At 38.6% G+C, this 26,992-nt stretch overlaps 1 protein-coding gene across 3 annotated transcripts in view; it reads left to right on the plus strand.

Moving 5' to 3' along the window:
- The window catches only part of LOC121633568 (1-phosphatidylinositol 4,5-bisphosphate phosphodiesterase beta-4-like), a 61,239-nt gene extending 34,364 nt beyond the window's left edge, over positions 1 to 26,875 (plus strand). For 2 of the 3 annotated variants that reach the window (XM_041975672.1, XM_041975673.1), the window contains exons 5-40: positions 2,549 to 2,629; positions 3,258 to 3,317; positions 5,738 to 5,881; positions 8,645 to 8,724; positions 8,832 to 8,885; positions 8,985 to 9,066; positions 9,158 to 9,258; positions 9,737 to 9,794; positions 10,733 to 10,841; positions 11,516 to 11,726; positions 11,861 to 11,954; positions 12,522 to 12,601; positions 12,727 to 12,811; positions 12,910 to 13,000; positions 13,093 to 13,188; positions 13,270 to 13,418; positions 13,950 to 14,036; positions 14,134 to 14,278; positions 14,374 to 14,458; positions 15,026 to 15,150; positions 16,302 to 16,353; positions 16,882 to 16,984; positions 17,103 to 17,267; positions 18,610 to 18,814; positions 19,390 to 19,478; positions 19,557 to 19,713; positions 19,820 to 19,869; positions 20,019 to 20,084; positions 20,625 to 20,740; positions 20,972 to 21,047; positions 21,168 to 21,343; positions 21,486 to 21,587; positions 21,674 to 21,731; positions 23,003 to 23,089; positions 23,553 to 23,589; positions 24,306 to 26,875. In XM_041975672.1, the coding sequence (XP_041831606.1) occupies positions 2,549 to 2,629; positions 3,258 to 3,317; positions 5,738 to 5,881; positions 8,645 to 8,724; positions 8,832 to 8,885; positions 8,985 to 9,066; positions 9,158 to 9,258; positions 9,737 to 9,794; positions 10,733 to 10,841; positions 11,516 to 11,726; positions 11,861 to 11,954; positions 12,522 to 12,601; positions 12,727 to 12,811; positions 12,910 to 13,000; positions 13,093 to 13,188; positions 13,270 to 13,418; positions 13,950 to 14,036; positions 14,134 to 14,278; positions 14,374 to 14,458; positions 15,026 to 15,150; positions 16,302 to 16,353; positions 16,882 to 16,984; positions 17,103 to 17,267; positions 18,610 to 18,814; positions 19,390 to 19,478; positions 19,557 to 19,713; positions 19,820 to 19,869; positions 20,019 to 20,084; positions 20,625 to 20,740; positions 20,972 to 21,047; positions 21,168 to 21,343; positions 21,486 to 21,587; positions 21,674 to 21,731; positions 23,003 to 23,089; positions 23,553 to 23,589; positions 24,306 to 24,394 (3,645 nt within the window). In that variant the 3' untranslated portion in view covers positions 24,395 to 26,875. The remainder of the gene's footprint in view (positions 1 to 2,548; positions 2,630 to 3,257; positions 3,318 to 5,737; positions 5,882 to 8,644; positions 8,725 to 8,831; positions 8,886 to 8,984; positions 9,067 to 9,157; positions 9,259 to 9,736; positions 9,795 to 10,732; positions 10,842 to 11,515; positions 11,727 to 11,860; positions 11,955 to 12,521; positions 12,602 to 12,726; positions 12,812 to 12,909; positions 13,001 to 13,092; positions 13,189 to 13,269; positions 13,419 to 13,949; positions 14,037 to 14,133; positions 14,279 to 14,373; positions 14,459 to 15,025; positions 15,151 to 16,301; positions 16,354 to 16,881; positions 16,985 to 17,102; positions 17,268 to 18,609; positions 18,815 to 19,389; positions 19,479 to 19,556; positions 19,714 to 19,819; positions 19,870 to 20,018; positions 20,085 to 20,624; positions 20,741 to 20,971; positions 21,048 to 21,167; positions 21,344 to 21,485; positions 21,588 to 21,673; positions 21,732 to 23,002; positions 23,090 to 23,552; positions 23,590 to 24,305) is intronic. The other variant, XM_041975674.1, reaches the window with a different exon arrangement.
- Positions 26,876 to 26,992: the final 117 nt, after the last annotated feature.

Below are 26,992 nucleotides of genomic sequence, written 5' to 3' on the forward strand. Positions count from 1 at the left end.
GCTTTCGTTTCACAGAACCAAGCCTTAAAACAGGTCTTCACTGTAAAATGTGATCATTTGCATGATACGGATTTGCTTTTTGCCCCCAAAAGTGAGGCGGGTCCCCAATGTGACCACATAAACAGATTTATTTCCTTGCAACATGACTCATGCAAGCACACACAATCACACAGAGCAGAGTTGTTTCATTTATTACCTGATGCATCATTGTTTTAGTCAGAGTTCTAGCAATAGGCAGGACAAATGGATCAGGCTCATAAAGACGCTTGAACGTGGTGACTGCATGTCTGCAACACATTCTGCACACTGAAAAGAGTATCTGTGTAGTATAAATAGATATAGTACTTTAGATTAGACTTCATTTGTGCTAAACTGGATCTATTCGTGGTGCTGTAGCAGAATAGAAAAATAAAACAAAGAAACACTGAAAGTAAAGCTGTCTCAATATTTTATTAAAATAAATCAATTGAAATAGCTTCATAGAATATTTTACTAAACAAAATAAGGACAGTTTTGCATATGATGGGCATATGACCCATACATATCTTCCTTTTTGCCCACGTTTCCTCTGATGAACTTAATCAGGACACTTAGGTAGGACATTTGACGTGCAAAGGCAAAGTGTGTCACCCAAACGCGCGCACATACCCATGCACACATTAGGAAATCCCCTCAGTCCTCTCCATTTATGTGGCCGTCTGAGCAGGGAGGAGGAGCTCTCATAGGCAAAGAGGAAAACTTGAAAGAGTGCACAGAAAGCCATCGTTAAATCCGCAGCCATGCCAAAGACAGCTATGAAACTGGGCCACCATGCTTCTGAAAAAGGCCTCAGTGCGTTGCTGCTGTGCATTCAAGCTAAGACAGGACAGGGTCAGGGTTTGACCTCAATGGGAACAAAGTTAATATTGATGATGTCATATGGAGACATAACACCACCATCTTACCTCAGTTTTTTATTTTGTTTTGTTATGTTTTATTGATAATTATATTCAGCACGTTTTGAAGCTTCTTCAACAAAGGTTGTTGGACTTTCTTCTGTCCTGTCTGTATTTAAAGCATCATAAGATAGAATAGAGTACCTCTACTTGAATAAAAGCTGAAACTGCCTGATGTATTTGTCTCAGTGAGACATATCTAACGATTTTTCCCTCTCTGACAGTCCAGAAACATGGAAGTCAAAGGTTAAAGAGATCTCATGTAATCTAGCATGCTAATAGCCAAAGGGCTTTCTCTTTGCCCGTGTCATCCATTATCACGCTGATTGGAGGTTGATAACTTAAGATCTAGCTTATGTTTAGTTTCCATGGGGACCAAGCTGCCTTATATTGACAGGTGCTGAAAGCAGAGAATAACAGTCCAGATCTTCGAGAAACTAAAAACACAAGCTTATTTCTGTGTTAGAATATCATCTACATGTTATTGAGCTTCTATTCAATTTTCCAGTCTTAAATGTCATTTATGTGATGTCAGGTTCAAAGTCAGAAAGAGGATCAACACACCCATTTTGGCATGTGGGAGAGAATGTACAAATGTTCAGGTGGCGCTGGACTGCCATAAATAGTGATTCTCATCCAACCAGTGGAGACCGTTGAACCCCCGGTTTATTGTTTCTTTGCTTTGTCTAATGGTGTAACAGTAGCCTGCTGAAAGCTCTTAACAGCCAGGGCTTATTTTAGAGCATCTCCTTCATAGACCTGGCTACTCTATAAAATGAAGCCCCTGTCAGTCTTAATTCAGATGAAAGAGAATCAAGCTTTTAGCTGCACTTAGAGCCAGCTTGCTGTTTCCTAAATGGAAATAGGATTGTTCTCTGGGTTTTTTTATGGAGGTTTTACATGTCAGGGCTCTGCCAAATTATAACCCAGCCTAGTCTTTTCTGCAGCTGTTTATCTCATGGCAGCAAAATCCTGAAATAATAAATTACATGTAGATGCTTGTGTGTGTGACTTGATCAGATTCTTCTCTATAACTAATAATAGAGTAAAAGGGACCCAGCAGCCATGGTCTATGCTATTTTGTTCTTTTCTAAAGATATGAATGAGATTTAAAAAAAAATACTTTAATACAGGTATTTTAACATAATCAGAGTGTGAAATGCTAAGAAAGGCTAAACAGTGTTCATTCATGTGTAACTGACAGATGGAGAGCTGCACTACATGTGTGCAGTAGTATCACAGTAGCTGAGCTAAGACTCTTTGTAGACACATGTGCATCCAGGAATGCACTCATGTGTCTCATCCAGCTTTGCCTGCTGTATATACATACTCAAATATATCTCTGTTTGACTTAGCGCTAGATTTCACATTCTCTGTACGTAATATGCGTTTAGATACTAAACATATTTGCACTTTATGTGTGTAGTTTCCACCACTCTGTGTGTATATGAGTGCATTGTAAGGCTGGTAGGTATACCATATAAAATGTTTCTGAGCTCCGTCTAGTTGTCTGATTATTTCATCCTTGCAGGCTGTGTAATGTGTGGCGGTATTAAATGAAACTGATCGATAAAGCCTCCTCTCTTACAAAAAAATGATTTTTCCCCCTGCAGGATCCATATATCTTTGAGCCCAACTGTCAGATGAAGGTTGATGAGTATGGCTTTTTCATCACCTCGAAAAGTGAGGGAAAGGTACAGTCTCCACTACTTCATCTTTTCTTTTTCATACAGTTTTTTTCTGAAATTGCATTCCTCACAGAAACATTGCTTCTTTCCTGAAAAGCATGTCTTAGTGCATATTATAGCATTTTTCATTAACACTTGCATTGTATTGACCTTACTGTTGACAATTTCCAAAAGTGTACAGCAGATATGTAAATTAACTTCTAACATTTGTGACAACCAGATTTATTTGAGTTATGATGCCTGGTATTAAAATCATCTGGCAGGCATGATACATTTTCCATTACAGGCAACATTTATAAAAGGCTGCTTTGTTTTCTGTCTAATTTATATCACTTTCAAAATTTCCCAGAAGGAAAACCTGCTTTTATTTATATTTTTAAGTGGCTGGTAAACAAAGCAGATCTGTCCATCCATTTATCATTTTAACTTAATTACATATGTTCAACGGTATTACACAATTACAAAACAGTCAGAAGTTGGCTCAGTTGTTTTTAAACAGGAAAATCTACTGGCAGTAATCACGAATAAGATTCACTATAACCCTTCTGCCTTGTTCTCTCCATCTTTTACTCTTATCTTTTCCTCTTCCTCTGCTTCCTTTCATCATTTTTCCACCTGTTCCTATCTCCCACAGGAAGGCCAAGTTCTTGAGTGTTCCCTAATCAACAGTATTCGTGTAGGTGCCGTCCCAAAGGTAAGACCTTGTACAAAAGACAATTTCTTCACTTTTGCTCTCATAAAATTTATACTTAATAGTCCACGACACAACCAACACACAGCTTTTTGCTCCCAATCTGACAGTGCTGGTAAAATCTGGGGAGACAGTCATGTCAGACACATTATTCATGCTTAAATTAGGCAGGGCTGCAGTGGTATATTTTAGTAATATAATGTCTGATCTGGGACTCCCTCTTGACTTCTCACTGCTGAAATTCTCTCTCAAATACCAGATTCATGAGGGGGCACTAGCAGAACATAAACATGAAATATTTAACTGATTAATATTTATGCTACCCTGGTCGGGTTCAGTCGCAGGTTGTATTTGAAACTGTTTTTGCAGTCGTGGCTTGTGCTTTTGACCCACAGAAAATAATGAAAAATCGTGCTTCTGTGGCAGTAAGCTGTCAGAGAACCACCAAGTTAAGGAGTGCACACGACTGTATGAACAGCTCACAGTTACAGGATGCTCTGTCTTTGTTAAACAGACTCATCTTTATTGTATAAAAGGGAACTGATCCTGAAAGACGCAGGACTTATTGATTAGAAGCATCATTCTGCATTTGCACTGCATCTGGCAACCAGTCAGTTGTTTATTTTCCGGATATGGAGCATGGTACGCACACACACAAACCTGCAGGGTTTCTTTGTATATTAAATATTGATTCATGCAACGTACCATTGACAGTGACACACAATATCGTAGTATTTGGCTTCATGCCGACTATATGAATTATGAAAGCTGTTATTAGACACCCATGCGTGTACCTGCTTTTAATTAGAATGCAAGCCTATCTAGCTACTAAAAGTCAGATCCTGACAGGAAGCACTATAATAATGGTGTAAACATAACCATCATAACCATTCCTAGATTCTGTGTGTACTGTTGACAGCAGAAACAAGCCTCTTCATTTTGTCCTCTCTGCGGATGTGTGTTTGTGCATGTGTGAGGGCACGTATACAGATACTTCAGCCTGATAGCAGCTCCTCCTGTTTGTTCAAATGCCGCTTGCTGTTTTGTTGGTAACAGAAAAGCGATAGCAGGGCTTCTCCTCCGAGGATGACATTGTTACACAAGCCCTAAAAGCTATTTCTCATAATCTAATGAGCAGGAATATTTGAATGGGATCGGATGATTGCTGGCTGGGTTTTTAAAGCTTCATAGCTGATTGTCTGTTGCTGTTAATTCAGTCATATAACCAAAACACATGACTCCTATGGTGATGAAGGTTGCAGACTGAAATCTGAGTGAAATCAGGAGGAGTGAAGAGTTGTGTTTTTACAGCGAGAGAACATTGGTTCATTTTACTGATGTTGATTAATAGTGGTTTATACACAACATTTCAATCAGATTGAAGTCTGAACTTGGACTGGGTCATTACAACACCTTGATTCCTTTTCTTGCCATCCTGTTGTAGATTTGCTGCTGTGTTTTGGATTGTTGTCCTGTTGCATGGTCCAGTTTCAGCCAAGCATTAGCTGTTAGACAGATAGCCTCACATTAGACTCAAGAATACTTTGGTATGCAGGAGTTCATGGTTGGTTTAATGATTGCAAATTTGTCTTGTAGTCAAAGAAGTCTAATGATTACTCCTCCACATTCGTACTTAACAGTTTCTATCATACGTTTGTGTTGGTTTGCTGTTTATTGTTTTTATATTATTTTGACCAAACAATTTTGGTTGTGTCTGTCCAAAGAACATTGGTCCAGGGGTCTTGTGATTTGTTTTGCAGTCTAGGTTGTGCTGCCTTGTTCTTTATGGAGAGAAGAAGCTTTCTGCTGCAAGCTTACAAATAAGCTTGTTTAGTCTTTTTCTCAATGAACAGTCATCAACTTTTATATTTAATGTCCTGAGGCCTGAAAAGTCTGAGAAGTAGCTCAGTTATGTTTTTTTTTTTATTCACTTAGTCTGACTTTGCAGTAAACTTGCCTAAATATCCACTGATTGTAGATAGAGTCTAAATTGTCTAGAAATGTCTTGTAATCCTTCAGATTGATGAGCAGTAAAGATCTATTTTTAAGATCGGTGTTAATGTCTTTGCATGAATGTTTGAGAGCAGCAAACTGCAAAAACTTCTTCCCTTTTGGAGGTGCTAAGACTTTCTGATTATCACTGAATCAAATCTATTGTTTTAGCAACACTTGGCTGCTACTTACCCTCCTAATTCTGAACCAGTAAGAGATTGAATTTTGATGTCCTGATACATAAAACCTCATAATTAAAAGGAGACACATTTAATTTTTCAGATCTGTAAATGCTTCAGAAACTTTTAAGGACCACATTTAATTTATTTTTAAGGGTGTTTATGTTACTTTTTTGGGGCCATGTTTGTCGCAGCAAAGATTTGATCACCTATTGTCCCATAAATTTGTTATCGCTCACTCTTTCTCCACAGGACCCAAAAATCTTATCATCATTCGAGTCCATCGGAAAAACCGAGGCAGACCTGGAGGGATGCATCATCTGCATCTGCAGTGGCACAGATCTGGTCAACCTCAGCTTCATGTTCATGGTGGCAGAGAGCCCTGAAACAGCCAGGGTGAATACACACATGTACCAGATTTCCACACCTCATACAAACTGGCAAACCGAAGTAGAGCAATGGTGATGGAGCGCTGACCTTAAATTTACATTCAAAGAATTTTCTGATTTTATATCTGATGTCAGTACTGCTTTAAATAATTTGAGTTAGCCAAAAACTTAAGTTGCAAACATTTTCATTTTCTTTTTACAATAATAAGTAATTAAATGCAATAAATCTCTATTTATCTGTGTGACACGTGGAGCTGCTGTGCTTGTCATATTTTAGAAATACTCCCTTTAAGTAAAATTTATGAATACATTTAGATGGATGTTTTTGATGGTCCTAAAGCATGCTGAATGTTGTCCAGCTAGGATAAACACTGCTTAGCAAATGGGATACATCTAAAATTAATTAAACATTCCCTTAAAAAAATTATATATACATTAAGAAATAATTAAATAGACTGGATAAAGGTTTTTGTGCCACATCCTACACATGTCCTTGATTCATTCTAATAAATTCTGAGACATGAATGAATATTTTTTTTCCTCTCTTACCTCCCCTAAATCTCATCATGTCCTCTAATACTCCTACTTTTTAAGTTATTTTTCCTTTTTTTCTTGTGGTTAGATTACCTACACAAGGCCAAAAACTGGATAAAATAGCTGTGCCATAATATAAACATTAAGGCATATAGAGATGTATCTTTGCTGCTATTAAGCATCATTAGTTTTTAATCAATACCTGATATTAACCAGCCTTTATTATTATGTTCCGTTATACATGTTACTAAGCATATATGTACACTTCATAAGAATAAATGTTTTTTTACATGCACACAGTGAGTTAAAATGTTGTATCTTACTAAATTAAAATCAGAATAATCTTAAGTGTTGTGACAGATATTAAGAACACAAACAATACACCAGCAGCAGCAACTTGATTTAATTTTAGCTTCAAAAAAAGTCCACCAATACTCTGCGTTTTATGTAAATCCACTCTGCAAACACACACTTAACAGATATGTCCTATATATATATATATATATATATATATATATATATATATATATATATATATATATATATATATATATATATATATATATATATTTAAACATAAGATCTGTTTTACAAATCACATACTCGAATAACAGGAAAGATGCAATTAGGGAGATTTCAGTAATTAAAGTCAAGCGATTCACATGGTTAGTTATTTTTGCACAGGTTTATGACGTAGATAATTTGATTTATTACCAATAAAAGTAGATAATAAATTTATTAAAATCATGTTCCTTACTTTACATAACAGTATTTATTTACTGTGAAATAAGAACACTTTTTTTTTTTACTAGTAACACGTTACATCAACATACTGTTGTTTCTTGGTTGACATTACAGTGAAGGTTTCAAATATTTAGAAAATAAACAGATTTTAATGATTTTTAATTGTTAGGAGTAAGTGTGGTTGTATATATTAAAGCTATTTGCTGACTCTGGGTGCAAAACAAACACAAAAGAATCGACTCCTCTGCAGTATTTTACATATTTACATTTCATTGTCCATCCTTTGTACTTTGCTAACTGTAAGGAAAACAGAGTAAGGTTAATATGACTGTGGGAGATTGCACGCATGTTGGAGGCTGAACAAAACTTGCTATACTCATTTTCTTCACCTGGCTTTGTAGAAATTAAGAGCCAAAGCAAGAAGAAGCACTTTGATATCTTAGTGAGTCAGCTTCAGAGATGTCTGCTAGTGAGCTAAACTAATCCTAAAAAGTTTTTGATAACTGACATTTGTTGTTTTGAAAATAATTAAGTGCTGGGAGAAAATGAAGAGCCCACTGGCAGTGACATAATGCAATCTGTATTATTAAACTGATGAAAATATTTTTATATAATCTGTGTGAAGGTGTCAGTTTAGTAGAAAAGTTCAGAATCAGCATGAGTTTTAAAACTATCTAAAATGTTATGTTTTGTTTGTGCACATATTTGTTATTTAGCACCACAGCGAGTTTTGGTTTTTATTCATTTCCCATGGGAAGGTGTTTATGTGGTGATGGGTGTTATAAATACTGTTTGTGCTGGGGAGGGCTCACTGCCAATCATGACGCGCCCAATGACAGGGAGGTCTTAGACACACAAACACATACATTTTTATTTACACAGAGAATTGGGGTAGATAAGCCCACCATGTCACCATTAGCACCTCCCAGCATGCAGATCGCTCTAAGTAGCAGACCTCCATAGATCACTGCAGCAGACATCCACTCACACAAACACACCCTGCTTTGTAGACAACACACCTAAGCAGACCACCCCCACTAAACCCATCATCTCAATGTAATAATGTCAGGGTTTATTTGCTGTGGAATCAAAGGATAAAAAGGCATTTCAAAGGATCACATGCTATAGTATAAAACTTGTTTCCAGCTTGGTCCTTCAAGCACAGACCAAAAGACAAGAGACTAGAAAATGTCCAGATTATCATCCATCATGTTGTTGAATCGTTACAGTATTTTAGCTACAAGGTCTTCACTATCTATGTGTTTATCGTCACTGCTTTAAACCTTGCAGCACCTTATTTAGTTCATCACTGTCGTGTTTCTGTTTGTTGACTTAGGAAGCAGGAATTTATTTGCTTTCACTTATTTCCTCAAAAACATTTCTAAACACAGTGCAAACAAGATGCCTTTTTTGATGCTTTGTATGCTTTATGTTCATGTTTTTTTTGTAGAAGTGCATGTGTCCTCAATACTTGTGCATTGTTTGTTTGCAGAAGTGGATTGAGGGTTTGAGGTCAGTGATTCACAACTTTAAGGCCAACAATGTGTGTCCGATGACATGCCTCAAGAAACAGTAAGTGTAATGTGCAGCATGTTCAGAGCCGTGTAACTTGTTTAGTTTGGTTTTGCTCAGTCAGGTCAGCCATCTTTAACCTTTCTTTTGTAAATTTTCTTGTTTAGTTGGATGAGAATGTGTTTCCTGACCAACGTTAATGGAAAGATTCCTGTAAGAGGGTAAGAGGAAATCTTTCTTGAACCCATTTCATATTATTGTTCACTCCTCTTTGTTCTCCACTTTATTCTTGGTCTTTCTCTGCTTTTCTGTTTTTGTAGCATTACACGAACGTTTGCATCAGGGAAGACAGAGAAGGGCATCTTCCAGGCTTTGAAGGATCTTGGCCTTCCAAGTGGAAAGGTCAGACAATGATGAGAGTCAGATGTCTCTATCTAGTCAGGTATTGTTGAAAAAAAAACTATGAATAGATGACCCTTTTTACCCTCCACAGAATGATGAGATCGAACCATCAGATTTCACCTTTGACATTTTCTACGCACTCACACAGAAGATTTGTCCTCGCACAGATATAGAGGAACTCTTCAAGAAGATGTGAGTGACTTTTCAACCTGTCTACACTCTTTTGTAATTGTCAGGGTTACTGATTTTCTACATGACAAAGAATTAGATATATCAAGAAATCCAACAAATAAACAACTGCACCCTTGAGTGTTGCCTTGTATCTGAATGAAACAGTAATATCTACTGTTAATGTTTTCCCTGAATGAGAGCTGCTACATCAAGTTTGGAATAATCAGGACAAATATTTCTCTGCCTGCTGCACTAACTACGCCTGGACGGCCTAACCTGCTTCCAGTTCAGCCTTTAATTATGTTCAACCAAATGACAATCTTTAAAAGAAGAAGAGATGATAACATGTTCTTTTTAAAAGTGTAACATTTAAGTATTATCTCTTTGTAAAGACTACTTTCTAATTTTAGCTGCCTGACTGTGTGGATGACTACGAAGGGAGCCTTTTTTCAGAAGCATAACATTTTGTTTTTTTTTCTTCTAATCAATTTCTTTGCAGCAATGGAAACAAAACTGATTATTTAACTGTAGACCAGTTAGTCAGCTTTCTGAATGAAGTAAGCTCTTTATTTTTCATTAACTTCTCTGTCTATCTAGCTTGTGCGTGCCCCTCTCTGCAACACCCTTGTCTTACTCCCAGGGTAGAAGTTGTCCTGCAGCCCATCGGTTATCAATAAAACTCCATCAATAACAAAGACGGAATATTTAACTTTCTGTCAACCTGCAAGGGCAACTTCCACCAGCTCCCCTGTTCTGCATGCCCTGCCTTATCCCATTCCCCCTTGTTCTTCCTAGCGTGGTTTGCCTCCCAGTGTGTGATTGGTGTTACCATGACAACAGGAGGGTTGAGGTTTCCATCCTGTTGCGTCCTGCTTGGTTCATCTCGTTTCCTGCTGTGTGTCTGTGTTCTGTGGCCGTCCTCCTCTTGTGTGGCTGGATACCTGCTTATAGTCCCGCTGCCGTGCAGTCACGTGTGTGCACTGCTTCATGCTCTGGACTCAATCCGATTAATTCCCACCTGGCTTTGAGAGTAGGCAGTGACACTATAATGATGTTGTGATGCTGTTGTTTTGTTAGAGCTGCTTTAAACCCCTGCAACACATACGGCTGCCTTGTTTTCAAGCAACATTTCAACACCGTGTTTATTTATTGTGCCTCATAGTTTGATGCCAGTTTGTATATCTTAAGACCTGGATGCTCTCTCTTTGAGGCCACAATAACTAAGTAAATTTTTACAACTAAATTTATCTAGAATATCCAAATGAAATGTTTTCTTTTAGTGCCATCTGCCTAAATACATGTGAAATTATGAATCTTTAGTTATTTGCCATTAATTATTGCTATCAAGTTACAAATGAAGAAAACGTTGACACACATGGCAGCTTGTTGGCTCCCATCCTGTTTGTCAGTGGAAATGTCTGTGCTGTTGTAAATCTATTTGTGACACTTTAGATAATGTAAATGGATGACTGAGAGTTTGTGTGTTACTCCACAGAATCAACGTGACCCAAGGTTAAATGAAATTCTGTTTCCATTCTACGACCCTAAGAGGGCCATGCAGATCATCGAGAAATATGAAAGAGATGAAGAATTGAAAAAGAAAGGTAAAAGAAAAGCAAAAAGGGATAGCAGTTGGTATTTTTTTTTTCAAAGCTTTGCTGCCATCTGCTTGTGCAGCCATGAAACTGCAATGTATATATGCATGTATATATATATATACAGTATATATATATATATATATATATATATATTTCTGTCTTATCACAACAGACCAAATGATAATTTTATAGGAAAAGCTTATAAGATGTAAGATGACTGGGCATTTGCCATTTATGTGTGCACCTAGCCTAAGGCTTAAGGGTGGGTAGGTACACACATAAAGATTATCGGGCTGTTTTTGTCCCAATTTTGCCCCTTCCTGACCATGCTCGGCAAACACCTCATTATCTTGAGTCTTTTTATAATTCTTGAATAGTATTTGTTATAATTACTTGGGTATGGAGAAGGGGTGGGATTAAGGGTTGGCTTCTTCCCACTCGTTTTGAACAGGACATTTTTGTTATATTGCTATTCTTTTTAATTACATGTCCTTGGTTTTTGCTTTTTATGTTCAAATAAATTTTCCTATCAAATCAAAGACATTCACTTAAGCCCACTAATGTTTTTAATCTACATTAAGCCTTAATCAGCAAATGCCCTGTCTTAAGTAGCACACAGTTCATCGTCTGGCAAAAAATTCTGCTCCCACTAAGTTCTACCTCCCACATCGTTTCTCCAGGGCACATGTCCAATGACGGGTTTTGTCGGTACCTAATGTCTGACGAGAATGCTCCAGTGTTCCTGGACCGATTGGAGCTGTACCAAGAAATGGACCAACCCCTGGCCCACTACTTCATCGCCTCCTCCCACAACACTTACCTGACAGGCAGGCAGTTTGGAGGAAAGTCATCAGTAGAGATGTACCGCCAGGTCCTGCTCTCTGGATGCAGGTATGCAAGAGTTTCATTTTAACACACATTTAAAGGAACTGTCACACATGTAGTATTCACTGGATTCATACAGAACTGTTAATGCAAAACTAAGTGCACTCTCACACAGTGGGGTTTTCTGTGCTTTCCATCAGATGTGTGGAGCTGGACTGCTGGGATGGCAAAGGAGAGGACCAGGAGCCCATCATTACTCATGGCAAGGCCATGTGCACAGATATCCTGTTCAAGGTGAACACACTCAGCAGTACAGTACATACTGTTCAGGATTCTGGTCCCGCTTCTCTTTTCTCAGTTTATACATCTCTGATTTATCCCTATCACCTCACTGTAAGTAGAGGTGAGTAGGAAGTCAGGGCAACATGCACTGAAAGACAATCCTCGCTTTGGGGTCCTTTTAAAATAATGGCAGTTAAATATAATGTATGGCAAAGCTGCATCTGATGTCCACTGATTTTAGGCACCAACTCAGATGAACACCAGATATTCATAAAAATATATTTTAAACATCATGGCCGCTGAAAAGACCAGTAATGTCTCCACATATGTTGTAAGAATTGAGATGTCCTTTAAATGTTCTCAAATGGATTTTTCTAGACACAGGCAGCAGGAAAGAGGAGAGGATTTTCAAAATAAAGAAAGGAGAACCTTGTGTTTGCTTGAATCTGTTATTTTATATCATGTGCCTGCCCCCTGGTGTTATTACTGTGATACTGCATCCCTTAGCTTCTTTATTATTTTTTTTTTAATCCATCATTCTCACATGTAATATTTCCCTGTTTTGTTTTCTCACCTCAGGATGTCATCCAAGCCATAAAGGAGACAGCATTTGTCACATCAGAGTATCCTGTCATTTTGTCTTTTGAAAATCATTGCAGGTACTATTCCAATCAATAAGAAGCAACAGAGTTAACGAATATAGGTTTAACTCTTGAGACATATTTCATATGTATTGTACATTTTCAGTATGCAGGTATAATGTTTTCTATGTGTATATTTGTAGTAAACCACAGCAGTACAAGATGGCAAAATACTGCCATGAGATTTTTGGTGACTTCCTCCTCAAACTGCCCCTGGAGAACTACCTAGTGAGTCCTCTTTCTCAGATACACAGTTCCTCTCAAAGTTCATTACATGGGGTTGATAGTTTTGTGTACTTTAAATGCATGTTATGTTTACTCTTAAGATGGAACCTGGGCGTCCCTTACCTTCTCCAAACGATCTCAAAAGGAAAATCCTCATAAAAAACAAACGCTTGAAACCTGAAGTTGAACAGAGTATGAACACAGCTGATAAACTGTTTAAATTCATATTTGCTGTAATGTATGGAAGCCATTGTGTTAAACGTTGGTATTTATGTGCAACACAGAGCAACTTGAGGCCTTTAAGAAGCACATGGAAGCAGGGGAGACCAACACAACGGCCATCATTATGGGAGAGGAGAATGAAGACGACACAGAGAACGGTAATGGAGAAAACATTCGTATTCAGGCGACGCGTGTGTTTCGGTAATAATAACCGTTTTATTCTGTGTTTGTGAGTGCAGGAGAAAAAGAGACTGAGGATAAGGATTTGAATTCAGAGGCTCCCAGCAGTCTGTCAGAAGCAGCCAGTGACAGACAGTCCAACAGTGTTTCCCAGAGCAACGCAATCAGTTCGAGGAAAGAGGATGAACGTAACAACAGCATTAAGAAGGTGAGCTGGCACATTGAGGACTGAGTGGTTCCTAAATCTTTCAAATTCAGGATTATAACGAGCAAAAAAGGTGGTTTCTTTTTCCTTAAGTATTTTCTCCAATTTAAATAAATGATATATTATTTAAATCCATTTAAACTTTGAATGCTTTCTGTCAAAAGGCTGGATTAGGTGGAAAACAAAAGACCTAGCTGTTACAAAATAACAAAGATTTAGTCATTTGGGTGTTGTAAGTTAAGCAACAACAAAATGAACACTTGGTGGTGCTAATTGTCCAGCCAGGTACTATTAACCCATCATCACCTTGCTTTTTTTTAAGTGAAGCCTACAGTCATAATGGGCTACAGCACAGCACAATGAGACAAATATATTAAAAGAATCAATCAGTCCTCAAACAGTCTTCTTTCATTCTTCTTGCAAATGTGACAAGAAAGTGATTCTTGTTGTTATGCTAAATGATATAATTATGTAATAACTATAACTGATCAGGCCATGTTTGGACATTTTTGTGTGTTATTTTTCCATTTCCAGGTACCTGATGATGAAGTGACAGAGATTTCTGAAGCAACAGATGCCACAGACATCTCTGAAGCTTCAGATCAAGACAACAACAAAAAGGCAAGTAACTGCAAGCTCTTTCTCAACAATTTGTAAAATTATGTCAAATATGTCGGGGCTGAAGCAGGAGACTGATTTTCAAGTGTCACCTTTGCAGGGTGGAGATGTGGCAGAAGACTCTGAGGAGGCCCTGATAGCTCAGTACACCTACGAGGGAGCCACCACTAACATCCATCCATATCTCTCAGCTATGGTCAACTATGCACAGCCAGTCAAGTTCCAGAGTTTTGATGTAGCAGAAGGTGAGCTTTGAGTTCCTCATCATGTAATTGTCTTTTTTCTCACAGCCTGGCAACGATCTTAATCTACTGTTGTAATCCTATTTCTCCCTTTTTAGATAGGAATATCCACTACAACATGTCCTCTTTTAATGAGTCAGTGGGTCTGGGTTATCTGAAGACTAACGCCATCGAATTTGTAAAGTATCCTTTGAGCAGTTGTGAAATGATTGTTTTCTTAGATTTATCTGGGAAAAAAAATACCTTTTTTGGTGGTGTTGTGGCTGTTTTGTTAACATGGTCACTATTGTTAGCTCCACAGTCCTTCACTAACCGCGCTGAAAGCTTTGTGGCATTTCAGTTTAAACTTAATCAGTTCCCTAAAATCAGAGCTTTCTGGTGCATCAGCGCTGATGTTTTTCCAACCATATTTGCCTCTTGCTGCTGAAGAACAGGCGCAGAACTTTCACTTCTCTTGAGCTTAGTGTGTTTTTTGGACAGGGCCACTTGGCCTGACACACATACACTTTGTCTCTCTCTCTCTCTCTCTCTCTCTCTCTCTCTCTCTCTCTCTCTCTCTCTCTCTCTCTCTGTCCACTGGGATTGCTTGACCCAAGCTGCTCACACTAAAAATAACCCTCAAGTCAGTTTGATGCAAACATGCACAAACACTCAAACTCATCCCCACCCCCCTACACAGACATACACACATGTGCTGAAACACACATGCTCTTCCTCTCTTTTCTGATATTTTCCTGAGCATGAGTACAGCTACAACAAGCGTCAGATGAGCCGTATCTACCCCAAAGGAGGCCGGGTGGACTCCAGTAATTACATGCCTCAGATCTTCTGGAACGCAGGCTGCCAGATGGTCTCGCTCAACTACCAGACCCCAGGTACCACAGCATGCAACATAGGACTTCTGAACTCACACACACCCATATTAATACAGTATATACATATTACAAACATATACGCCTAACAAATCATTTTTATTATTAACTTGAAGATCCAAGGATTGCTGGAGTTCTTGGTTCATCGTTTTTCCTTTTGGGGCAGTGCAGGCATAAAGAGTTTAGAACGTCACCCTGCAAGTCCCTGCACCCCACCCTCTACGGGGTGAAAGTAAAATTGCTCACAGTAAATGAGAAATGTCATCTGGCTTTTGTGAATTATCAGTGTTGATGACAAGCCGTAGTAAATAACCTACAGTCTCTGTAAATAGATGCGCAGCTGATTATCAGAGCAACACTGCTTTAAATCAAATGTCAATCAAGTTTAATAAATCAGTTGATGATTTATTACTCTATACACAAGCTAACACAAATTTCATCATCTCTATTATTAATTTGTAAGCAGTTTTATCAATTCAGTTTTTTTTCAGTTATTTAGGCCACTTTTCATGACCTGATAAGTGGTTTTGGGCTGTTAGGTTTTTGTGTTGCAAATGATGAATTCATTATATCACAACTGTTTTAATTAAATCAGCTTGAAATTAATCAAATTATTTCATAATGTATCGCTCAGTTTTTCAATTAAAATCCATTTTCTAAATTAAAATTTGCATGCATTTTAATGGCCTCTATTTTTATTATTTAATTGGCTTCTACATTGTGTTTTGGAGGTGATGCTACTGTTGAAAAGCAAGTTAGCCTGATCACACTTTGTTCCAACCAGTCTACTGTCACATTTTCAAACTGTAAGCGCCACATACACACCGATATTATGAGTGACGCCTGTTGAAAGACAGCTGCTGCCCCATGTCCAAAGGCAAGTAAGGTTGGACCATATGGCCCACTCTATGGGGCATGTGTTAGGCCGGGGGTGTTTAGGAGAAGAGATGGAGCTTCTGGGGTATAAATGGTTTGAGGGGAGGAAGCTAGAGATGTTAGGGAAGAAGTTAAAGGTCCTCACCTTTTTTTACTAGGAAAAATAACACACACCAACTGATTTAAGAGTCGTGTTTTGTTTTGTTTTTTTTCCTTGTTATTAATTAAGATTTAATGTGATTTTTTTTAACCTTTCACTCTCACTTTTGCTGTATCAGATCTGGCCATGCAGTTGAACCAGGGAAAGTTTGAGTACAACGGCTCTTGCGGGTGAGAACAATCATTCATCCATCCATCCATCCATCCATCCATCCATCCATCCATTCATCCATCCATCCATTCATCCATCCACTCCTCACCCCTTCTCTGAGACTCTTGCATTACATCTGATCACAGCTCATTAGTTACTGCCAGTAGCTACTATCTGTCCCAAGAGCCAATAAGTGCTTTGGTAAAGGAAGCTCCTCTTCACTCGTTTCTCTGCATTCATCTGTCTCTTCCTCTCCCGTCACGGTTTCTGTCCCTTGACTCCGATACTGTTCCTGAGGGCAGAGATTTTACTGCTAATGCTGGAAATCTCATATGTGAAGAGATCAGGACATTTGCAGTGAACAGTCATTATTAATGTTTCTCTCACGGTTAACACACACGCGCACAGCATACTTTCCTATGCTGGAGCTTCTCACCCCTGATAGCTCAATAGTTTAAAAAATATTTGCAAAAACATCTGTGTTCAGCTGATTTTAACGACAGATGAATTTGCTGAGTGTATCTTCCTCATGTGAATGTGCATGTCAGGTACCTGCTGAAACCTGACTTCATGCGGCGGTCAGACAGGATGTTCGACCCTTTCTCAGAGACACCGGTGGATGGCGTTATTGCGGCACATTGCAGCGTACAGGTTAGTTCATGTGATGACCGATTCATTAAGGAACGCTGAATTTATAGAAATGGTAGGCAGAGAATAAAAATATTTTATTAAATACAAAGAAATAAAAACGTTATTGTTGTCATTTCAGGTGTTTTCAGGACAGTTTCTGTCTGACAAAAAAATCGGCACGTATGTTGAAGTGGACATGTACGGGCTGCCGACAGACACCATCAGGAAAGAGTTTCGCACACGCATGGTGATGAACAATGGACTGAACCCTGCCTACAATGAGGAACCTTTTGTTTTCAGAAAGGTATAAAAAAGAGAGACATAATGATACAGGTTGCTTAAAAAATGTGCTGCAGATGCATTTTGCTCTGCTTCATGGTGAAGGCATGGATATCTGGACAATAGGAACTACAAGATTAATTCAAATGAGGCTATTTGGGGTAAAAAAAAAAATTAAAGCAACAGAGAGTTAAGGGAATAAAAATGATCAAATTTCAGGTTGTAGAACTTAGTAATAGATACGTAAAGCGAAAGCAGAAGAAATAACTTAATAGTGATTTGGACTAGAGAAGTAAGAATTGATAATCTACTGCAGGTTGTGTTTTAGCACAAAGAACAAAAAGAGGTGGCAAAGAAATGAATGAAAAAGAGAAAAACAAATAATTAGGGGTGGAGGAAAGAAATGAAGTCGGATTGAAAGAGATGGGAGATAAGAAGCCAAAGAGAAACATGCGCATAATAGTGCTGCTCTCAGCACAATAAGAAGTCTCTCAGCCATGACTGTGACTCCAGCTTCCTAACACACACCATCCATCACAGCCTGCCGCAGTGCTGCTCTGCTCACACACACTTACACACATAAACTTACACAGCGCTATCGAAGAGGGGCATCGTAACCAGAGCTGCTGGCAAGACTCACACACATCTTTCACATCTTCACAACCACAGTCCTCAAATACTACCTCGCATTCACTGTGCATACACACTGCTGTCAAAATGGCTCTGAGCGAACAATACACCTCAGCAGCACACACACACATCAGCAAAGATGTGAATGCAGAAGCATACACACAGACGGGGCTTCCACCCATTCATCTCCAGCGAGTATTCTTCAGCCTTATCACTTACCTTCCCTTTCGTCTTTGAATTAATCATCATCCTCTCTGTGTTTAGTTATCTTGACACACAGGTCCAGTTAACACGCTCACTTCTTCCCTCGCTTGCTCTTTTTTTATATATAAAAGCTACATATAAGATCATCCACAGACACAAGTTATACGAGAAACACACCGTCTTTAGATGCATACTAAGTGTGGAGATGGCCTTGTCAGTAGTGAAATATGTTTTGCGTGTTCTGCCGTCATGTCTGTTTCCTGTATCACACAGTAACTGTCCTGTTATCTGCAGCTTCATCCTTAACCGTTTCTCTTTAATGATGCCTCTCTGCTACAGCTTTTCGGCCAAGGAAATTTCCTGTTTTCAAACCACAATAAATTGAACAGACTTCCAGCAGTTCCCCGAGACTGATGCCTAACTCCTGTAACTTTTCCTCAAGCTTGTGCCTCCTCTGTTCCTCCACCCATGATTTTTTTTTTATAAATTCTGGTTCCTTTTCCCTCCTGCCCATGTTCATCCCTCCCTTCCAGGTGATATTACCAGATCTGGCAGTGCTGCGCATCGCAGTCTATGACGACAACAACAAGCTGATTGGGCAGCGCATCCTCCCTCTGGATGGCCTGCAGGCTGGTTACCGTCATATCTCCCTGAGGAACGAAGGCAACAAGCCCCTTTCACTGCCCACAGTTTTCTGCCAAATCATCCTCAAGACCTACGTGCCCGACGGCTTTGGAGGTGAGGGGGACTGGACACACACACGCAGCATTTTAGGAACGTACTGGTTGATATTCTTCAGTGTATGAATACAGAATTTCATTTTACTGCTCTTCAATTATTTGTTGATGATAATAAAGTGTTTTCTGTAGCCTGTAAGGAGAGGAGAGTAAAAAAGGAAAGCATAGCAACCCTCTCCTTATTTTTTGCCTTGGGTGGCATAGTTTTAACATTCTCAGTAATGGCACAGCGCAAATGATGATGACAGTGAATCTGCAGACTGTTTAATGCAGACACGCATACAAATGAGCAGGACAATTGGCATTGCCATTAAATAAAGCCAACGGGCTTTCACTGAAGAACCATTACTGTGACTATTTGCTTTTATCTGCAAGATATCCCTTTTTTCCTCTCTAGTATCAAAAGATATTTAAAGACATGAAGATCCTTCCCTTTGTTTCGCCACATACTTTCTCTGAATGACATGTTTTAGTATTGATTTGCATATCTTTCCTCTTATTTAACTCCTAAACTTCTCAGTAACCTCGTTTTTATCTTTCTTAAATAATCCAATCATTAATCTTGTTGTGTTCCAGCTATTGTAGATGCTCTTTCAGACCCGAAGAAGTTTCTGACTATAGCAGAGAAGAGAGCTGACCAGATGAAGGCCCTGGGGATTGACACGGTACATGTAACAGCAACACTGATATACAGCAACTAACTACATACAGTTAAATAAAATCATGCCAAATTTCTCTTGTAGAATGACATAGCAGATGTTCCCAGTGGAAGTTCAAAAAATGACAAGAAGGGAAAGGGGAAAGGTGACCCAGTGAAAACTAGTGTGACACCACAAGCCAGCTCAGACATGGCGCAGACCTCCAACTCTGCCCAAAACAACACAACTGAAAACAAGAAAGGTAAATGCTCACTTTACATATTATTATGTGCAAAGCATGCACATATTAGACATGTGCATGCTTTATGTATGCAATGTAACTCAGACTTCTTGTTCTGCTGTTTTAGATACTGTACTTGTGCCTAACGTGAGCATAGACGACTTAAAGCAAATGAAGGTTGGTGTAGAAATTCCTTACTGAACACAGCAATTTCTGGTTATATACTGCTGTGCTTAAAACCAGCTGTTGTGCTGCCATAGGCTGCACAACCTCCTCTCAGCATGCCTCTGCAAAAAGACAACTAACATGTATTTTCTCCTCTGCAGACCTACCTTAAACTGATTAAAAAGCAGCAGAAGGAGCTCAACAGTTTAAAGAAGAAACACTCGAAGGTAGGTGGACATCTGAGAGCAGACCTTTCTGTTCGTAATGCAAAGGAGCTGCTGCTTATTCCTCCCAGTCATTGATGCTCACAGGAGTAGAAACAGAACAAGTTTGGGGGGGGGGGGGCTTTCATCTTCCACTGACCACTGCTTCACTTCTGCTAATGCCTGCACGCATAAATACAATCAGGACACACAATTAATGTTTTGTAATAAATTAGACTTGCTAAAGTTCTCTTTTGACCACAATCACCATAGAGACTACAGTTGTTTCTGGCTCATTCATTCCTCCTCATTAATTATCAAGTATTAAGCCTGATTGCGCAACCTATGTATATTAATACCATCCAGACACATCTGTTGGCTGAATGGAAATAGCTGTTGGCTTCTTCATCGGTGTGGACAACAACAATGTGTGAATGTATTTAAATTAATAAATGCAGCTGTGTATCATCCCTGCTTTTTTTCAAAATCAATTGACAGTCTAGATTCAAGACAGAAGAGCATGTATGGAGACGAAATAAAGAGATTTTCTTTTCCTCCTAATAGGATCAGAATATAATGCAGAAAGCACATTGCACCCAGGTGGACAAGATGGTGTCAGTGCATGATAAGGAGAAGACGACTCTGGAGAAACTGCTAGAGAAAGCCATCAAGAAACGAGGGTATGTGAAGATAAAAAGGAAAAAAATAGAGCTGCAACTCCCACATTTGCTGTACCTGCTTATATACATGCCTGCAGTGGAAAACACATGTTTATATTTGAGCTACATGACAAAATTACTTACTTTGTGACAAAATGGTCAGGTTTTTTGGACATCATAAACCCAAAATCCCAAACCAGGTCCTTTACAAACTTTGCCTTTAATCTTCTTCTTCACCTGCTTTAATTACAGTGAGAACAACTGCCAAGAGCTGAAGAAGGAGACAGAAGATAAGATCCAAACGCTAGTCACCGACCATAAAGCAAAGGTATTGGAAAAAAAAAACACCATCTAAAATGCAAAGTTCCTTTCAGCACAGAATTCACACGTCTGAATAATCAACTAATCTATATATACGTGGGGTGTCTGTGTGTGTGTGTCTGTCCAGGTAAAGGACATCACAGCACAGCACACTAAAGAGTGGTCAGAGCTGATCAGCAGTCACAGCAGCGAGGAGCAGGAGATGAAGGACAGTCATGTCACACAGCAGTGTGAGCACCTCAAGAAGCTCCTGGCCACTGTCCAGGAGCAGCAGACCATGCAGCTCAAACTCATTCATGAAAGGTGAGAAACCCAATTACACAAACATAATACCACACACAAATGCAACCATATACCCAACGTATTTGACTAATATGTGTAATCAAACAAAAGTTAGATATTTAGTCAAGTTGTCTGTAATATGGCGTCTTGTTGTAAATTCTAGGCAGAGCAAAGAGATGCGCGCTAACCAGGCCAAGATGTCCATGGAGAATAGTAAAGCCATCAGCCAGGACAAGACCATCAAGAACAAGGCCGAGCGAGAGAGGTGGGTCACATGTGGTGTCACTGATTAGTGGTGGACTCTGCTGTTTATATGTTTAACTGTTTTCTTGTGCGATGCTTGTCATTCAGGAGAGTGCGGGAGTTAAACAGCAGCAACACAAAGAAGTTCTTGGACGAGAGGAAAAGGGTAGGCCCTTTCAAACTTATTTTAATACCTAGCTGAAAAAAATAGCCCGGGGCTGTGCACTCTTTAGGTTTGCAGTGCCTCAATAAATTGAAAACAACAAAGATTTCACTAAAATTAATCAAGCCTGGTGGTTAGCCTGGTCTTTGTTAACTGCAAAGAACTCTCATAGTACATTTTTGTAAAATACCCTTATTTAAAGTTTTCGTGGGTGCAGCTGTGTGTCAAGTCTAATGGCTGAGGAAGACCTCTTTAATGAGACTTTACACAGAAAAGTCTTAAGAGACGTGTGATTTTCTGGTACAAGGTTTTCATGGATTGAGATAGACCGGTTAACTAGTCAGCCAATTAGTTAAACAGCTTTTCTTTAACCATCTTTATTTAAATAGATGATATCTGAAGCTGATTAGGAGGCAGGCAAACCTTTGGCCAGCACAGTGTTTACTTTCTAGTAAAATAATAAATTATCCATGCTTCCTTTTTCACAGATCTCAGCTATGCCTTTGTAATGTGGACAGAATGTGGTATTGCATTATCTTATTGAAAAATGCATAAATGGCCCTTGAAAAGGTGTTTTTTCCCATAAGGTAGATGGTATTTCTGCATTAATGCTGCCAAGTGTAAATGAGCGTTTCTGAAGGTAATGATACACCCACACTATCACAGGCGGCGATTCGTCTAGACACGCCTGTTTGTCTTTGATCTGAAGCACATGGTGTAAGAAGATCGGAAAATTTCCATAAAGACTCATTTGTCTGACAAGAATACACATTTTTTCATCTCAGACTCCTCTGAGCCCAAAGAAGTCAAAACGACCTCTAGACAAAGTTAACATGAGGATTTTTTATGTACATAAACTTTTAGTGCGTTTGACAAAATCCACTGAAATTCTTCCAAATTGCTTAAATCATGAAATGACATTTTGCCCTGTAGAGGGAGAAATATATTAATCCCTTTTAGTCTGTCTTTGAAGAATATTGTTTGAAAAAAAGAGGCACCGCTCTACATCTTCCATTAAGTACTGCCCCGACTTTCTCTGATTTGAGGTTGTTAAATCTTTAAGATTTTGTTTTGCTTTCTTATTTATTTTCACGTTGAATGATAATCCTGTGACAGATCACAAACCTTTGGCAACTAGTGAGAGAAAAAGTTCACATCCGACAAACAGGGAACATTTTGTAAAAAAAAAAGGTGACAAACCGAAATTTTAAGAAGAAAGAAGAAAGTTAATTTGATGACAAACAGTAACTCGATATTGTCTTGTGTGTCTGCAGCTGGCCATGAAGCATCAGAAGGAGATGGAGCAGCTGGAGAAAAACCAGAGAGAGCAGTTGGAGAAACTGGAGAAATTCAATGAGCAGGTAAAACACTAAACAGAAGAAAATGGGCTTCAGAGTTTCTCTGTCAGTATACTGGAGATTATAGAGGATCTCACATGACCTGCCTGCCACGTAGCCATGAACTCTGTCTTCTGTTTAATGTATGAATGGCAAACGTCATTTATTAGACACATTCCCAGCTGATTTACACAAAAAGTGAGTGAATAGCACCTTCTCAAGCTAATTAATGTAGTTTGTAGCTCAGATAATGTGAATTTTAATTAGTTTTAGTACATTTTCAGCACTTTTTTCTTTTAAATGCATTATTTCCTCAGCATAACGGAAGTAATCTATTTTCTCTACAGAAGACATTCACTTTGTTTATGAGGGTCTCGCGTTCCCATTTTTTGCGATTTATTTTGCCATCTGTCACAGTACTTGTACATGTCTGACATGTATGCACATTTCTTTTTGTTTTTAATATGATTTGCTTCTTCCGCCACAGCTTTTGAAATCACACCATGCAAACAAACAGGTTCAAGGTAGGCATCTCCATCTCCGTCAGCTCTACCTATGATACCAGCTTTCTGTCCCTTCATCACTTAGTTTTCATGCTTTTCATCCGTTTCTCTCTTTCACCTCTGCATCACGGTACAAATTTCTTTATCGCCTCAGTTTCCTGCTGAGCCTGTTAAAATGTGCCTTTGTCTTTACTTGATTTGCTGCTACAATCAGCATCTGAAGTGATTCATTACTAAGTAAAGCCGGAAAATGGCACACGACGAGGCGGTCTTTCAAAGGAGAAAGTGAATCTTTGTTTTCGCCATGTTGTGAATTCCGCTCCCATATTTTCAGCGTGCAGCTCTGCTGGTTGTCAGATGTGCCAACCAGCAGCTTGAGTCATTTATCACCATGACTCACCAGTCATTACCAAGCAAAAACAGCCTGCTCACACAACCTGATGTTCTACGTTTTCACTCCAGCTCATAATCATTAGCTTGCATAGCATGTAACATCCCACTACTGACATTTTGTGACAGTTATCACTCCAGCAGAGCATGACGTGAACAAAGAGGAGTTTATTCCTGATAAATAAGATAATATTCACAATATCAGCTAAAACTCTAACTTTAAAAGTTGTAAGCTACTAAATTGTAAAACAGAAATTGGTAACAAAGGAAAACAGATCCTCTGCAAAACATTTCACTTGGATATTTGCATCACGTTTTGTGTCTGACTGTTTTTAATCTTGTTAAAGGCCAAGGACATACAGCAGATGGTGAAGCTGGAGGAGGAGATGGACCGCAGACCTGCCACGGTGGTGTGAGCGACAAGACCGAGACATGAATGCGCTCACCTTGTATACACACACACAAGTGCAGAAACACTCCGCCACAAGAAGCCCTCTACAGTCCAGAAAGGAAAATCCTGCCTCCATCGCTGACTTATATTCTCTTAATGTTAACTGTCAAACACACTAGCCCTCTCCACCTCCTTCTCCTCTGCACCCCCCGCCTACTAACTTTGTACCACTGAGCCATTTCTGCTAATCACTGCTTGACAATAACTACTATCGAAACAGGAGAAAGCAACACAGAATGAGACGTGTCCCCTCCTCCACTGTACGCTGATCTGAATCAACCATTTTCAATGATGTCGCCATTTTACAGACGGCAAACGCTTCAGCTGTTTGTGGATACAAGCACACACACCTATATTCATCACATTTCACAATATTCCATTCTCTGTTTGACTTTTTTAATTGGTACCCAGTAAATTCACAGAAACGGCATGTAAGAGGGGAAAATATGTTTATGACTTAATGTCATTTCAGCACAAATGAATAAACTTTGTGAAATACACTCTACACTACACACCAGTCCTGTCCTGAGCACTTTGTATGTAATAGGCAGTCAAAAAAATAAATGTGGAAAATGTAGCGGTGCACTACTGTAGGTTCTCTGTTTTTCAGTAAGAATGTATTTTAAAAAAGAATAAAAGTTACTGTACGACAGAGTGGCAACCCCTCCCCCAACATTTATGCTCAACAATGTTATTATCTAGTTGAGTCAGACTGCTGTAAAGGGATCAAGGGGAACTGGTTCACTCAGATTATTATGGCATATTTTCCAGTCAGAGTCTTTTTTTTTTTTATTGGAGAAAAAACAAAGGTGCAACAGGAGTGATTATTTTCACCTTGAAAATGAAATATAATAAACTTTATCGACAACAAGTCAAGTTTCCAACTGCAAAAGTTGAATACAACTTTCTGTACACCCAGTTTGGGCCTCAAAATAATGTGTACTATGCAAAAAAAAAAAAAAACATAATTAAAAGTATTTTAAAAACCCAGCTTCCTCAGTCAACAATAACCATAACAACAGGTTCTGATTGCAACCAAACTGTTGTCACTTTAATAGAATATTGCTGAAACCAGAGGCAATAACATTAATTTATCTGCAAATCCAAGATAAATTTAGATTTCTTTTAAACTCTCGTTAGAGCTGAGCCTAATCTGTACTACTCTGAAAACAAAATTAATTCACACTTCTTGTGGTGACAATGTTTTATCTGGCTGACTGACAGACGTTAAACCTGGTCAAGCCAGCTAAACACTCACAAGGTATTGTTGAAGTTAAGTGCTCCATTATTAGGCTCTTGACTGCACTTTAGCCACCTCAGCGTGTAATCCTCATCGTGTTCCTGTCCGGGTTTGGACGTCCCAGTAATTATAGCAGATTTGTAACGAAGTCTGCTGCATGGCTGCCACACACTAAACCACAGCAGGGATTTTTTTTTTTATTAGGTCTTCATCACTGTTTCCAGCAGGTCTCTGTTAAATGCTAAATCCTTACTGGGATTGGTTGCAGAACCATTGTTCTTTCATCACTGTTGGAGAAAAGCCACTTCAGAGAAAGAAATATGTGAAGTACTATAACAATGCATGGCTTAACACTGAAAAAGTTGACCAAAAATTACACCAAGTCATGCTGATGTTATTTAATCTCAAAAACATGGGGACTAAAGCACTTGTAGGTATGTTGGCCTTTTTAAAGATTTATTTTTCTTGTTTTAATCTGCTGTAGTTCATGTGAAGGGTAGACAGGATGTTCTTGTATATAATCTACTGGAATGTATGTAGTTTAACTTCCTTGTTGACCAGCTGTGTTCTGTCATTCAAGGGCTCGGGGATGGAGTGGGTCTGTTGGATGTTGGACATTTATCAAGCACTGGGTTTTCTTGTTTGGTCATTTGTTTTGTGTTTCCAAGATTTGCCCTTACTGCACCTCACAACACATTCTAAAGCTCTCACCACATATCTAGTGCAGAGATAAATGATTTAAAGTGCTTTTAAAGTTTATTCCATCGCTTTCAGATGTGCCACTCAGTGTCTGTTAGGACGTTTAAATTATTTTATGAATTATAAAAATGCCAAAATTAAGGGGTTATTTGTATGAAGGTATATATAAATAAATGAATATATATTATATATATTAGATAACGTGTAGTTTAAGATTATTATGTTAGAGGCTTTTTTGCACTAGTTGAATGTTTCTGTTGTGTGATTACATGTAACCTTTGGCTCTCAAGTTTGTCTGAAAAAAGATTATTTTTGCAGAGCAACATCACTGATTTCATTTCCTCTGTTTCTATTGTATCTCTTCTTTGATTTCTATTTTAATTGTAGCTCGTCAACAGACATTCTGTGTGTGTTTTTGTATTTATATTGTACTGTTGGACTTATAGCAATCAAGATACTGTTGTTATCCAGCTCCTTTAATACTGTTTTATAGTATGTGTATCAATAAATCCAGGTGTAAAATGGGACATAAACCTCTGGCTCATTTCTGTTTCTTTATGAAACATGAAAATCATGTTTGCCTTATGTTGAATTTGGGGAAACAAAGGGGTGAAACGTTGTAAGATAAAAGTGATCATGTATGA

This window comes from Melanotaenia boesemani, chromosome 22, assembly GCF_017639745.1.
Source record: "Melanotaenia boesemani isolate fMelBoe1 chromosome 22, fMelBoe1.pri, whole genome shotgun sequence".
Classification (NCBI taxonomy): Eukaryota; Metazoa; Chordata; class Actinopteri; order Atheriniformes; family Melanotaeniidae; genus Melanotaenia; species Melanotaenia boesemani.